Source organism: Serinus canaria, chromosome 3 (genome assembly GCF_022539315.1).
Source record: "Serinus canaria isolate serCan28SL12 chromosome 3, serCan2020, whole genome shotgun sequence".
NCBI lineage: Eukaryota > Metazoa > Chordata > Aves > Passeriformes > Fringillidae > Serinus > Serinus canaria.
Genome location: NC_066316.1, coordinates 106,059,160 through 106,074,580, shown reverse-complemented (window position 1 = coordinate 106,074,580; position 15,421 = coordinate 106,059,160). Strand labels below are relative to the sequence as shown.

Genomic DNA, 15,421 nt, shown 5'->3' with positions numbered 1-15,421 from the left:
CATGTAACTCGTACACAGCTGTCATCTCCATTTCCATGTCTACCTTTCCTCATTAACATTTTATTTAGATATCAATTATATTGTTATCAGCACAAAATGTAGTGACACTGATCTTCATTGATACACTGTTATCTCAAAACACTTGAACCTCTTAATAGCATAAAAGAAAACTGTGCATGACAACAGTGTGCCAGAAAAGCAGGATTAACCTAAGCAGCAGCAAAGATCAAAGACGTACTTTTGCAGATTAGTTACATAAAAGGAAAATAGAAAATTTATCTGTAGGAGACAGAAGTATCTAGGACTGAATTGTTTACAGACACAAGGAAGGGTTCTCACAGCAACATTTACAGAGAAGGAGAAAAAATGTGCATATATGGTGGCACAAGGAAAAGGGAATCCAGATGCCTACCAGAAAGATTAAGATTTGAACAATTTCTTTCACAAGATATTGTTAAATATCTGTAATTCTGTGATTTGTGTATCAGCTTGGTTTTGGATTAAACACAGTTACAAGGATGTGTAATTTAAAAGAAGATACTGTTTGCTCTGAAGACTATGCCTGGAAATGCCTTTGCAAAGATAATTCCAAAGGAACACCATCATATCAAAAATCCTTCTTTACAACATGGCTGATTTACATAGCTCAATTTTAAAATGGAAAGAGTATATCTTATATAAGAGTATATCTTATTTTCAACATACATTATGGTGTTCTGGTTTTGTGTGTTATTTATGGTATACAACAAACTGAGAAGTCATGAGACTGATTTTTACTTTGTAGCACTTCCACAGCAGCACAAGAGTATTAGCTTGGCATAGAGCTTTATTCCAGGGTCTTTACTCCAGGTCTGGAAGGTCTGTTTTGACTATTCACAGTTTAGATCCCTGTTTGGTGCAGCTGTCAGTTAAATACTTGAAAACTTTTCTGTCCTTTAGGTCTTCCTTGAGTTTCCTTTTCTCTATGCAACACCACTCTTCAGCTCCTCTCACAGACATCCACCCTGGATCTCGTTTCTCTGCCCTATGCCAGCATGCATTGTCTTTCCTGAACTGCAACAGAGTGGGCAGAACTCAGCTGAAGGCCGTTTCAGACACTGAAAAGCGCTGGTGCAGGTTTTTACACACAGAAAAAATAGGCTGTCACAGCATGAACCGCTGCAAGGGGTGAAAATCATTCCTGCCTGAGTTTTGTACATTTCCAATGCCTTCTTCCCGGTGTAGGAAACAACCAACTGTTTGAAAACTAATACATACAACATTCTGAGTCTCCTTTGTCTCTACGCCAACCAGCAAAGCGGTGTACCTGTGCAGTATAACCTGCCAGGGCAGGCTTCAGGAGACCTGGATGGTAGCTGCTTTAGGAGAGGTGTGGTAGCTACAGCTGCAGAGAAAAGCAGCAATTTCCACCTTGTTGCTGTTCTAATCCCCAAAATTTGCACTGATCCTCTCCAATCCTCAAAGCCTGGAGCCACAAGGAATCCCCTGCAAGACTTTGTGCTACAGAGCACAAAATTCATTTGTGCCTGTGCTGTGGAAATACTGTGACCCCGTCTGGCTGTACTCAGCCAAGCCGAGCAGACACAATACAATGATCCTGTTCACACACCCTCCAGCACTGTCTGACTTCTTCTGACAACATGATGTTGACTCAGGATGAGGCAATTTTCAGCAAAATTGCTCATCTTCTGTTATTTTCATTACTAATCAGCTCCTAGAATGAAAAAGAAACATTTTTAATCTGATAATCAAAAACACATAAAACATCTGTATCTTTAGCTGCTGATCCTAAGCTTTACCATATCATATTTTAGAGGTCTAAATTACATGGTAGTGCCTCATTAACTTTTCCCATTAAGAAATACAATTATGAGATCAATTTGCTCATTCAGTAGTGTCCATAGACAGGATTAAATATATATATGTTTTAAAATTATGCTTATGAAGCTGAGAGAAACTCTCTTTAAATTATTCTTTTTCCTTGTAGCATCATGTTCTTTAAATGTGTACAAGTTCAGTAAGAGCAAAGAAAAAATCTATAGTGCAAAACCATCAACTCTACATATCTAATCCCAACCATTTCACCTTCACTCCCTCCCTCTAGAAAGTATCCATAACTCTTCTGTCTCTGACTCTCCTATATTCTTATTAACGTTGTGTTTCAACTAATTAGAAAAGCAGACACCCAAATGATACAACAAATTAAGTTATGAGAAGGCAATTCGGCTCTCCATGCAGGGCCTGAGAACAGATCTGTGAGTCTGCTCAGTGTTTAAGGATAAGCCTGACTCAATGCAATCACATGTTTTTAAAAACCAAGATGTGTGCTTTAAATGAGCATGACCACAGGAAACGATTTCTCTAATTTCAGCCTTTAAAACACTTTTCCTTGCATGATTTCATTGAGCCATTTTTTACCTTACAGACTTCCCCCAGGGGGTTCTGGGTCATTAAAACCCCCAAAGTCACAGCCACATTGTATGTATCATCAGTGAACAGCTTGGAAAGCCTGGAAAAGAAAGAAAACCAGAGATGTTTATTTGCAGTACAGCTGCTGAGGAATAACCACTATGCCCATGCATATTGTGGCTGTGTGACCAGCCATGGCTGATGGCTGCTGGCCAAGCAGCCTCCAGCCTTTTTCATGCTGTTCTACATGTCAAAATAACCAGGCTGTGGTTACACAAATAAGACACACACTGTTGGGCATGGAAATAAACAACTGGTTTAATAATAACTACCTGCACACCATTCTGGCACTCTGGTAGGTTGAGTCAATTTCATTTCAATGGAAATATTATTTTGCAGATTTTCAACTAACTCTTGAGTTCTTGTGAAATTTTCAGTTCATTTGTTGAATTCTATTAGCAGTTTACATATAACACAAGTTGCATGATGAAAATAAGTCTTTAAAAGTACTTAATTGTATAATTATATGCATAGGAAACAAAAACAGACATTTACCATGAAAATGTCTTTGAGGCATTCTTAAACTGTGGTCTCTGTGGTTTAAATGTTTATTTCTGTCTATTAATATGGATGGTCAATTTAAGTTTTATATTTAAAAAATAGTGAAAACATTGCTGTTCAACAGAATTCTTTGTGAGACTAAAATTATAGTCAGAAAACTGTTTTTGTCTAATAAAGCCAGCTGGTGACTCAGGGTCCCCGACACCAAGTGACAATCCTGCTTGGCCAGACTCACCACTGAGGAAAATGGATATTATGAAGGTAAGAACAGATTAAACATTTGTGTAACAGAACTTCTTTGGAAATTGGCTTGAGTGAGCTGTTCAGGTAAGCCAGTGGTGGGGAGGAGGGAGGAGGGAATGTCTTTTGCCGAAGAGTTTCAAGGCCAGACTGCATGGGGCTCTGAGAAACCTGGTCCAGTGGAAGGTCTCCCTACCTGCTGTAGGGGGTTGGAACGAGATGATCTTTAAGGTCCCTTCCAAACCAAGCTATTCTATGACTTACTATTTAAAATGGTATGTCTCTGAAAATCAGCAAGTTTTAATGTGAAGATGCTCTGATGGTAGTTTGGTCAGTCAGACTCACAGATGTGTCTTACATATTTGAATTTGTCCACAGCTCTTGTTAAACCCTCCTTCATTAACTTCAGAGCTTTTTTGTGCTTTTGTTTCCCCTCTGTACAGGCACTCATGCAATATGGCCAAGTCACCACCTAGTGTTCTTCTTTTGCTAAGTTGGAGCTACTTACATATTTGACCTTGCAACTATTTTACGCATTTTGTTCTTCCCAGACCTTTGGCAGCTCTTTTTTTATGGCATCTTTTCCAGTGTTTCAGCATCCTATAAGGAGTGTGGGTTTCAAAACTGGTACAATGATCTGGTACACTGCTCCGCGGTGCGGAGGAGTGGAAAAGTGGCACAGTCACGCAATATAATTAACTTTTAAAAGGCCTCAAAGACTTAAGGAGCTATGCTCAATACAATAAATCAGGACCAGGTGGGTTGTATTAGAGTAGTTCTGCAATAAATTTAGATGCTTTCCTCACTTCAGTGTGACCACCTCATGGGTTGGGACACACCACACCAGGGACCTGATGTCCTCATGCTGGAGACATCTTTGCTCTTCTGTGCTACTTCCTCGGCCTCTCCAGGAACCACACGGGTGTGAGCAGGCTGGGGGTCCTGTGTGGAAGTGTCACACCGTGGATGACCCCTGAGGGCAATGGAAACGACAAGAGCAGGACAATCACCTCCTTAGCCTGGCTGGTCATGCTTTGCTTGATGCTAACCATGCCCTGGGGTGCATCAGGCACAGCACTGACCGCTGGTCAAGGAAGGGGACTGTCCCTCTCGGTTCCGCACTGGTGTAGCCGCACCTCGAGTCTCATGTGGAGTTTTGAGCGCCAAAATACAAAAAGGACATCTGAAGCAGGGCCATAAGAATGGCAAGGTTATGGAAGGAAAGCCTTATGAGGAGAAGTTGAGGTCACTTGGTTTATCCAGCCTGGAGGAGACTGAGGGGACATCTCATTGTGGTCTTACACATCCTCATGAGGGGCAGCAGAGGGGCAGACACTGATCCCCCTGGCAACCACTGACAGGAGCCGGGGGAATGGCAGGGAGTGGTGTCCGGGGAGGTTTACGCTGGTTATCGGGAAAGGGCTCTTCAACCAGAGGGCGGCTAGCCACTGGAACAGGCTCCGCAGGGCGGTGGTCCCAGCACCAAGCCGGAGTTGAGGAAGCGTTCTCAGGCACACGGTGTGAGTCTTGGGCTGCGCTGCGCACAAGAGCTGGGCTCCATGGTCCTCGTGGGTGCCTCCCAGCTGCGGATATGCTCTGATTTGTGAGTCCCCATCACCTCCCTCCGCCCGCTCAGCGCCGCAGCCTCTCAGCGGCGCGGTCGGGAACTGAGGCGACAGCGGCGCGAGGAGCCCGCCCCGTGCCGGCCCCGCCCGCGGGCCATAGAGCGCCGCCGCCGCAGAGCGGCCGGGCGGGAGGAGCGGCGCCGGCGCCCCCCGCGGCCGGGCGGAGCTGGGCCCTGCTGGCCGGGCGGCGCGGGGAGGGGCGGGCCAGGCCCTGCGGGAAGGCGGTTCCCACCCCCGCCCAGCGCCGCCGGGGCTGGAGGGCCCGGGACCGCTTCAGCGGAGCCGGGCCGAGCCACCGGCAGGGCAGGTGAGCGAGGCCGCGGCCGCGGCGGGGCGGAGAGGCGGCGGGCGGGCCGTCGGAGGCGGGAAGGAGCGGGGCGGGCGGGCCCGCGCAGGCAGTGGCGGCGCGGGCGGGAGGTTTGTGCGGGCTCCCTGGCCCGCTGCTGCCGTGGCCGCTCGGTGCAGGGGGTCCCTGCAGCGGCTCCTCTCTCCCTGGGGGTGGGACGGGCACCACGTTTCGCCGAACACCCGGCCTGCGGTGTGACACCTGTCCGGGGAGCTGCGGCTGGGCCGGGGCACTGCAGGAGGCGGTGTGGCTTTGGGCACAGGAATGCACTGGCCACTCTTGCTCTTTTTGCTTTTCCAGGGCAGCTGGGCTAGTGAAAACGCCCGCTGTGACACAGGAACCTCTCCAGACGGCCCAGGAGGCTTTAGCATCTTTCAGTGCCTTGTGAGGCACATTATCTCGCATACCCCTGCCATCAGTAAGTATTGCCCAGCAGTGTGGGTTCTGAGCACAGCGAACATCCAGTGTTAATTTTCCTGAAACTGGTGGCTGCTTAACAGGACTGAGGCTGGTTATAGAGGAGAGGCAGATGGTGGAGAAGTTGCATTGGAAGTATTTTGAGTGCTCTCCTGTGAGGCAGGATTCAGTGTACTTAAACTTATCCCTGACAGACATTTCCTTAATTGGCTCATACAGATTATGAAATTCATGGAGTGCCTTCCCCTCCTCTCCAAGGTAACCTGCTTCAATGCTTAACTATCACATGTAGTCAGAATTTTTCTTTAATAGCTGACCTAGATCTTTGTTGAAACTAAGCTGATTATTATCATGCACTGTCCAGAGTACACCTGGAGACTAGTGGATGGATGTTCTGTCACTGGGTTGGTGAATGTTCTCTAGTTCCCACTCACAGTCTTCTCCAGACAGAGAACCCACTCTCTGTGTTTCTCTGATCCCTTAGCTTTGTTGAGCATTTCTATCATCTTGAACTCAGAAGTAGGTTCAGTGGAGGTGCGGTTAGCAAAGAGGAAGTAGGGCAGTTATCTCCCTTGTGTATCTCCATCCCTCTTAAAACATTCCAGATTGAATTATTCTTACTTGGTTGCATATCTCACATTACTGATATTCAGTTTGCAATTCATTGTAAGCCACATCCTTTTTTGCTATACCTCTACCTAGGGAATTATTCCTGGAGAGGTATCCAAGTTGATGGTTTTTTATTTTTTTTACTAAGTATATTATTCCGCACTTGTTATTAGGTTGAGAAGTTACTTTGGTCATAATAACATAAATTTCTATACAATTTTTATATTTGAAATCCATTCTTGCGATCCTCTTCCTTCAAGTTTAGAGTCATCCACAAATAATTGAAATACTGAATGGTGCCAGGCCTTGCACATTATGATAAACTCTTCCAGTTTGACAGTTTTTAGTCTCAAACAACTTTCTTCTTGTTCTTTATGTTTCCTACTAAAACTGCAACTCATTCTGTGCCATGGCTTTACATCTGAGCTAAATTTTATGGAGATCTGAAATGAAGAAACCATCAATTCCTTTGAACTGGCTTTTGTGCACAGATCACACCTCAAAAACTAGAAGTTAGTGTAAAATCCTGAAGTTTTCCAAAGTGTTGATGCCTTGTGTATGCCTTCTTTTAAGTTATTTTTTCTTTAATTTTCTTAGAAAAATCTGCTTTTCTCTGAACTCTCTTCAAAATTGCATTTGCTTTCTTATACAGCTTTCTGGGATAACCATGCAAATGCCTCATTCTTACATGCTTAATACAGGATCAGATTTGTAGATAATACATGGTGATTATATGCGTGGTTATCCTTGTAAAGGATGACTTCATCTGAACACAAGTGCTCCAGGAAGATGAGAGTCAATATTTTGAGAATTGTTGATATTGAAGTAAATAGAAAATATTCTGAGAACAGTGAATTACTGATTAGAATGAAAGGACTGGTCTTGTGGTGAAAACGGAGCAGAAATCTGACGGTAAGCCTATAGAAATAGCAAAGTTTCTTTCTCTTAAAATTGCATTTCATGATGGAAATATCATAAACCAAAAAAATTACTGGGCTGAGAATTAAGTGTAGGTGAACATTATGTTTATATTCACTGGAAGGAAGAGTCTAGCACTGGCAGGGTCATCAGCTAAATAATCATCCAGGTACTGTCCTGTACAATAATTTATTTTTCCTTCTCATTCACGTGTAGATGTTCCACTCTAAAAGCCATGGAGCTGGGAAAGGCGAAGCTCCTGCGCACTGGCCTCAACGCCTTGCACCAGGCCATTCACCCCGTGCACGGGCTGGCCTGGACGGACGGCAAGCAGGTGATCCTGACCGCGCTGCACCTGCACAACGGGGAGCCCACCTTCGGTGACTCCAGCGTGGTCGGTCAGTTTGAGCATGTGCACGGGCTCTACTGGGGCCCCTGTCCCGCCGAGGCCCCGGCCCTGCTGGCCGTGCAGCACAAGAAGCACATCACCATCTGGCAGCTCTGCTTCAACGGCGCCGACAGGAACAAGCTCCTGGTTTCCCAGGTCTGCGACATCAGCGAGCCGTATCCCGTGCTCCCCCAGGGCTGCGTGTGGCATCCCAGCAAGGAGGTCTTGGCCGTGCTGACCACCCGGGACGCCTCCGTCCTGCCCTCTGTCCACCTCAACAACTCCAGAATTAACGCTGACATCAAGGGCAGTGGGCTCATCCACTGTGCCTGTTGGACCAAGGAAGGCAGCCGCTTGGTTGTGGGGGTGGGCAGTGCCCTCCATTCTTACATTTGGGATGATGCTCAGAAAACACTCAGCGCTTGCTCTTTTTGCCCAATCTTTGATGTGGGAGGCTACATCTGTGCCGTGGAAGCTACGCAGAATTTACAAGTCGCTGTTGCCACTGAGCTCCCTCTGGACAAGATCTGTGGCTTAAATGCTGGTGTTGCCTTTGAAGTTCCATCGAGCGTTGAAACCGAGTCCTTCCCCTCACAGTCCAGCTTGTGTGGGGAGGAAGAGTATTCCTTGGATGGAGGGAAGAAGTCACTGGACTCTGAGAAGCCCTTGTCTGTAGTTACATCTCCTGTGGATCTTACTCACATACTTTCTAGCAAGCAGAGTGCTGATTCTAGCCCTCTTCTTCACCTGAGGCCCAAGGATTACCTGACGGGAAGTGGCCAGGATTCCTCACACCTCATCTTGGTGACTTTTGAAAGAAAGGTTACCTCTACTAAAAAAGTGAGCATACCAGGCATTCTTGTTCCTGATATAATGGCTTTTGACTCCAAAACTCAAACTGTATCTGTTGCCTCCAATACTTGTAATGTTATTTTAGTCTATTCACTGACTTCATCCAATTTACCCAATATTCAACAAATTCAGCTAGAGAAAAGCGAGAAGCCGAAGGGGTTGTGCTTCTTGACCAATAAATTGTTACTGATACTGGTTGGAAAACAAAAATTCTCTGACCCTGCTTTTCTTCCGTCTTCAAGATCAGACAAATACATGATCCGATTGATGATTAAAGAACTGATACTTGAAATGTGTCCTTCAAAGTCTGTGTCAGCTGATGGCAGCTCCAGTTTGAACCTTTCCAGTGTTACTCATGATCCTTCTAGGGATGCCCACCCTCTCAGCCGTGGGCTCCTGATACCAGATCACTCTGCCCTTCAGTCCCCCGCAAGCCGGAGGAAACTCATTGAAGAAATCAAGAGTCCTGCTTATGAGCAAAATTTGGTGTTGAACATCAGCGACTTCAAAGAGAAAAAGATTTCCATGAATTTTCCTCCAGTTGTCGAGACTCTGGATGCTGAGCCAGTTAATCGGAGCGTGGCACTGTCTAATGCTTCAAACAGGCCAACATCCCCAAAAAGGCAGCATGACTCAGCTTCCAAAATACCCAATTCTTACAAGAATAACCTGTTCAGTGAGAAGGAGGCAAGTTACTTTTTGAAAAATGTGGAAAAATTGTCTGGCAACTTCACAGAATTGCAGCACCATCTTTCTGAATTAACTGAGCTGCTAAAATCTGGGAAGAGAAATCTTTCAGTGTACCCATCTTCTCAGGAACCATCATTTATTAAAATCACCTGCCAGGTAATTTTAATATTGGAAGCCTTAATGGTGAAACCTGTTTATGGCTGTGTGTTCTTTGTAATGCTCAAGTAACAGTCAGTAGGATTAGGTTTCCATCCTGTTCCTGCAGGTAGTTATATATGGTTATAAATCCCATTGCTCTGCAGGCTTCCAGTGTTTTTAAAGCAATGGGATATCCTGGAATGTGCAGCTCCCTGCCACACCTCACACTGGGCCAAACCCCTCAGCCCTGCAGTGAGGCTCCTGGGACTCTAGAGGACCCATATATTGCAGCCCAGCTGCAGAATTAAAGCCCTTTATAGTGATCTAGGAAGGAAATGCTTTTCCTGGGTGACATCTAAAGCTTTCTGTATAGAAATTTAGACCAGTAAAGTTTTCCGTGTGTGGGAATTGGTTCAGTCTCCTGCTCTCCTGTGAGGAAAACTGAAATAATGGAGACTGAAACAAAAGTAAATTGCCTTGGCTTTGAAACAGAAATGTTGCTAATTAGTGTTGAGAGCATCATCCAAGGAGGAAAGAGACCTTTAGGGACACAATAGATAATTCCATTTACATGGCTTAAAAATGGATTTAAAGTGAAATTTCATATGAAAAACGCATTGTTTGGCTGAAAGATTTGCATTTGCAAATCTCATGCTAGAAACGGTAAATTACCTGATTATCAAAACCTGGCAGAGACCTACTACATCATTTCTAGAATTCAGATTAATTAACCTTAATCAATATTCAAAGTAATTTAAGCTGCCTTTTTCTTTCCAATTACCTCTTTCTTTTAAGCTTTATTATTGCAAAAAATTCCCAACTTTTGTAGTATTGAATTCAAGTTCTAGATCATATTCCTTCACTCTCTTCACTGTTTTCCATTTTAAACATTTAATAATTGTAATAAGAGATCTAAAAAATGCCCAACTGGGCATATTCTTTGAAGATGCTTTTTGGTTTTAAGGCTTGGGGCAGTGATGGTCAGGGGTGGGACAAATAAGCCCTTCTGCCTTGTGAGTCTTCCTCACCCCAGCATTCATGACCAGGAGTTCTCACTCCTGAAGTTTTGGATCAGGGATGGGTGGGGAAAGATGGGGATAGAAAACCTGAAGCTTTACAAGCTCCCTGGGGAAATGTCCCTCACAGATGAAAGGATGGGGATGAGGACTGTGTTGTGAATGAGGCTCTTGGTTTCTCCAGCAGCAGTGCATGATTTTCTCCCCTGTTCTGACATGCTGGATAAGCACTGTTCCTTGCTGCTGTCACTCACTCATGAGCACTTTGACAGCTGAGACCAAACGATAAATCTTGCAAACAGACCTGGATGTGTGAAGCATTTGACTTTCTGTAAATAATGCCACTGAAGACATATCTGTGATCCTGTTGTGAATAATGCCATTTTAACTATACATCAAGTAGCTAATGACTGTTGCTTGCATTTTCAGAAGCAGCTTTCCCAAAGTGATGCAGATGAAAGTCGGGCTGTTCTTCTCTGTGGTGGTAAACTCCGCCTAAACATCGTCCAGCAGATATTCAACCTCTCCCTTGTAGAAATGCAGCACGGTATGTTGGGATTATCCAAGAGTACAAACACTTCAAACACCTTGCCAGAGAAGCTGTGGCTGCCCCATTCTTGGAAGTGTCCCACAGCCAGGTTGGATGGAGCTTGGAGCAGCCTGGTCTAGTGGAAGGTGTCTCTGCACATGGCAGGGGAGTGGAACTGGATGAGCTTTAAGGTCCCTTCCTACCCAAACAGTTCTGTGATTCTGTGAGCAATAGTAATATGCATATTCCATCCAGGGAAAAACCCAAGGAGTAAATAATGAAAGATGAATAAAATTTTGCCTTTTTTTTATAATGTAAAAATTCTTCTCTGAATCTTCTTTTACTGAGAAAAATCTTTGCATTATAAAAAAAAAAAATAAGAGCAAACTTACCTTATCAAGTAACCTTATCAAGTAACCTTATCAAGTAACTAGTTATACAGGAACATTGCTTTCAGCCAGTGTTTTACTTCTTTTCAGCTGCTCTATAGAGAGAAGTCTGAATAACAAGGAGAGTAGGGTTGACTGGTTTTGGGAGTACAGTGTTCCATATTTGAATCTGTGACTCCAGCATCTAGACTTGCTGTAGGAAATCCTGTGGCACAGAAGCAGCTCTGTACGCTTCAGCAGCGCATTTCACATCAGGTTTTGCTGAGAGGAAAACTGCCTCTCTTCCTGCTGTGTTCTCCTCTGCTATTATCAGTTCAGTTCATGCTGTGCCCATTCCACGTGTCTGTGTACATGTCAGTTCTGAGTACATGTCAGTTCTGAGTGTCTCACTCTGGGCAGAGGTAGAAACCACACTTTGGGGTATTATTTCTCACTACTATAGGTATTTCCTATGCTCTGTTCCATCTACTTGCCCCCTGTATCTGCTCTCCTCCTGCTTGCAGATCACTGAGCAACCATCCCCAAGCCTAAGGGTGCTTTTCTTGCCATTGTCCAAGTTTTATTTCTCCTAAGGAATTGTTGACTGAGTATGTTTGAAATATACAGATGCAAAGTAGGAATGGTATTTTCAAATCCTGAGTTGTATTGATTTTTAAGTTTGGTCCAAATTAAGCCAAAAGATTAGAGGGTTGTGTGCTTTTCAGCTACAATCTTCTCGTGACCTTACTTGTGACGTAAAGTTACATAATACAAATCTACAAACAGCTGGAAATGCTCCTCTGAATTCCCTTACCCCTCATGAGCTCTATTTTCTTGCTTCATCAGCTTAATGGATAAAAATATAAAAATCTTCTGGTTTATCTATATTGGTAGAAGTCAGGGTTTCAGATTCAAATTGTAAAGAAAAAAGCTGGTGATGAAGTCATATAGCAAATGGACCAGAGATTTTGGGTTTGTACAGTGTTGTAAAGTGTTCCTTCCTTGTATTTCTTGGAATTAAGTATAGTGAAATTATGTAATAAAAGCATTGTCTAAATTGTCTTTATTATATTAATTTGTCATTTAATTTACTAAATCTCTGCTTTTTACAGTATCTTCACAGCTTTAGCACTGTGAAGTAGCTTATCAATACCTAATTAAAACCAAGTGTGAAATTCTGCTCAGAATTTCAATCCTCCTCCTCATTTGAAGCATGCATTTATTATTGTCTCCTCTCCTACTGAAAAAACCATCATAGTTTCCAAGTGTCCTTTATTTTTGAGATTGTACAACCTGTATATTTTCATACTTTTTCTTTTCTAGAAAGCTGTGAATATACAGAAGCATTTAATTCTAGAAGAAATTTGGCTTTCATCTTAAATGTACCCTAATTACACAAAGATTTATCAACAGCCATGTGCTTGTCTTCCCAGGTTCCTCTTGGATCATCCTCACAGCAGACAGCGAGGGTTTCATCCCGTTAATGTTTACATCCACACAGGAGATCCTCATCAGAGATGCCACTGCAAAAGGCTACAGTGCCCGCTCCTCCAAAACTCTGGACATCATAAGTTCCACAGAGGGGTGTAGATCCACTTCTTCTGAAAGCCTGGACATCACCAGTTCTCTGGAAGTCCTGAGGGACTGCTCCTCCAAGACCTTGGACAGCATCAGCCCTTCAGAACAGCCCAGCAATAAAATGTAGTTTTTGACAGTGGTTTTGCAATGCCTCTCTGATGATAGGAGGCTTTTATGTTTACTGTATGGGACTGCAAATTATTAACAACAGTCTCAAATGTCTGTACAATTTCTATAATTTTTGTTGCATTGTAAATTATTTATTCGGTCCTTGGAAATGTTAACTTTTTTTTTATACTGAGCAGTGTTTTTTAACTATGCCTCTTGCAGTACAGATGAAGTTGAAACTGTGCATTCTTACAAGTTTCTGAGCTCAAGTTTCCATCTTGGTCTTTAATACATTGGTGGTTTTAGATAATAGTAAACTTGGATAATAAAGAAGTCTTTGAAAATGCTGCATTGTCCCCCATTTCCTCTCTTCTGCCAAAGCCTGAAATATTCCACTGGTGTTGTTTAGGAGCAGTGCCTGCAGAAGTGCACCTGGGTTTGCACTGGTGTAAGCACCAGTGTAAGGTTTGGGACAAAATAGGATTATGTGAAATATCCATATTATGTGGAAGCAACATCCTCTTCCCCTCCTGTACCTGCCCATAACACCTCTCTGCTTCCATCTCTGAATTTGAGAAAGTGGTTGCCACGTCTCTCATCCAGCTAAAGTCTGACAGAAGAAAATGTCTGTGGGCTTTTGTAGTGAGAGAGAGAGAGAAAATGCAAAGGGGAAATGTAGAAAAAGTTTATGTAAGCACAAGTTTATGTAACATGATTGCAGCACTGAAGAAAAGACTAATCCAAGATTGCTCCCCATAAAATCACAGCATGATAACTTTAAGCAGTTTATCAGGCTTTCACAGAGGCACTTACTGTGTGAGAAGGCATCAAGCAGCTAGATTATAGAATTGGAGCTGCTGTCTCAGGACAAAGATAATCTCTTTTTTTTTTTTTATTGCCTATTTGGAAATTTAGCCACTGTCAAAAAAAATATATCCACAAAAACACAGTATTAAAGATACAACACTAGCAAAAGCTGCAGAGAGCACTCAGCGTTGGGTGGTGAAACTACAAGTTACAGTTTTTGATGAACAGGGAAGAAGGAAAACAGGTGAAATAATTTGGCAGTTGTGGGCTCAATCTTTACATAACATATCTTCTCGATTATGGTCACTCTTTCATCAGAAGGTGGACCGTGATTACACCTGTCCCTACCAGAAAGTCACTGACACCTCAGCACTGGGCAGGGGTTCAAAGCAGGTCAGGTGCTGGGGATGGTCCATGTTTCTTCACAGCTGCCTGACAGTCCTTTTTCATGCCTGTTCCTCATTCCAACATCCCACTAACCTATGGGAGGAGAGGGTCAGGGCTGAGCACTCTTGGCTCTGCAGAGCACCTTGACTTTGAATTTCTCATGCCTCAAATGCTTCTGTAATTTTGTTATGCAGCCAAAGAGTGTATAAAAATAAGCTGCTTATTTTGGAATTGTTCCTATTTTTGTTAGATTAACAAGAGAAAGTGTCTCCCACCAGAAGTGTGCTCAGTCCCAGGTTGCACCAAACAGACCTGTGGAGTTCTTCCAGCTCCCCAGGTGAGCACCAAGGACTAACCTGTGCACAGGGCAGTGCCGTGTGGGGTAAGTGGCAGAGACACAGCGAGGGCAAGACACCTGCTGAAACTGTTAATAGCTTGGTCAACAGATTACCCTGGCTCTTCATGGTGTGCTCTGTGCATGTGGACAAATACTGGATTTAAGATATAATCCTAGGAATCTTGGAAGAATGAAATTCTTATGTTGAGACTTACTTATTTCATGGAATCACAGAATCATGTGGGTTGGAAAGATCATCTAGTTTCACTCCCTGCTGTGGGCAAGGACACCTAGACCAGATTGCTCCAAGCACATCCAACCTGGCCTTGGGCACTTCCAGGGATGAAGCATCCAAAGTTTCTATGAGCAATTTGTGCCAATGCCTCATCACCTTCACAGAAAATCATTCCTTCCCAATGTGTAGACTAAACCTGCTCTCTTTCAGTTTAAAGCCATTTCTCCCTTCTCTTTTACCACATGCTCTTTCAAAAATTCCCTCTCCAGCTCCCTTGTAGGTACTGGAAGGGGCTCTAAGGGCTCTCCTGATTCTTCTCCAGACTGAACAACCCCAGGTCTCAGCCTGTTTCCACAGCAGAGCTGCTCCAGCCCTCAGAGCATCTTGATGGCCTCCCCTGGACTCACTGCAACAGGTCTGTGTCCTTCATATATTGGGGGCCCCAGAGCTGGACACAGGACTCCTCCCTCCTTCTGTCCATGCTGGTTTTGATGCAGCCCAGGACACATTTGGCATACTGATGCACAACAAAAGCACATTGATGCACATTTGGCTTTCTGGGCTCTGCACACACATTGCCAACTTATGTTGAGCTTCTTGTCAACCAACACACCCAAGTACTTCCTTTCAGGGCTGCTTGATTTCAAATCAGAACACCATTTCTAAATTTATGGGATGATCTTCACCAAAGCTGAATGTTAAAAGAAAGCTCAAATAGTTGGGAAAAGTACCCAACCTAACCCAGGAATCCTTAAGAGAAGACCAGAGGGTTTTAACAAACTTTCTTCTCTTATGGCTTTTCTTTCATGCCTACAAGTCCCTTTGGGAATTCTGGAGTTGTCCATTCTCACTGATAGTTGAGC

General features: G+C 43.8%; 1 protein-coding gene across 1 annotated transcript; it reads left to right on the top strand.

The window, feature by feature from the left end:
• The first annotated feature begins 5,033 nt into the window (after window positions 1-5,033).
• Window positions 5,034-13,139, top strand: LOC103820924 (WD repeat and coiled-coil-containing protein). The gene is made up of 5 exons (XM_030236488.2): window positions 5,034-5,142; window positions 5,482-5,599; window positions 7,342-9,211; window positions 10,639-10,756; window positions 12,540-13,139. The coding sequence occupies exons 3-5, from the start codon at window positions 7,361-7,363 to the stop codon at window positions 12,809-12,811; spliced, it is 2,241 nt and encodes a 746-aa protein (XP_030092348.2). The 5' UTR covers window positions 5,034-5,142; window positions 5,482-5,599; window positions 7,342-7,360; the 3' UTR covers window positions 12,812-13,139.
• Window positions 13,140-15,421: the final 2,282 nt, after the last annotated feature.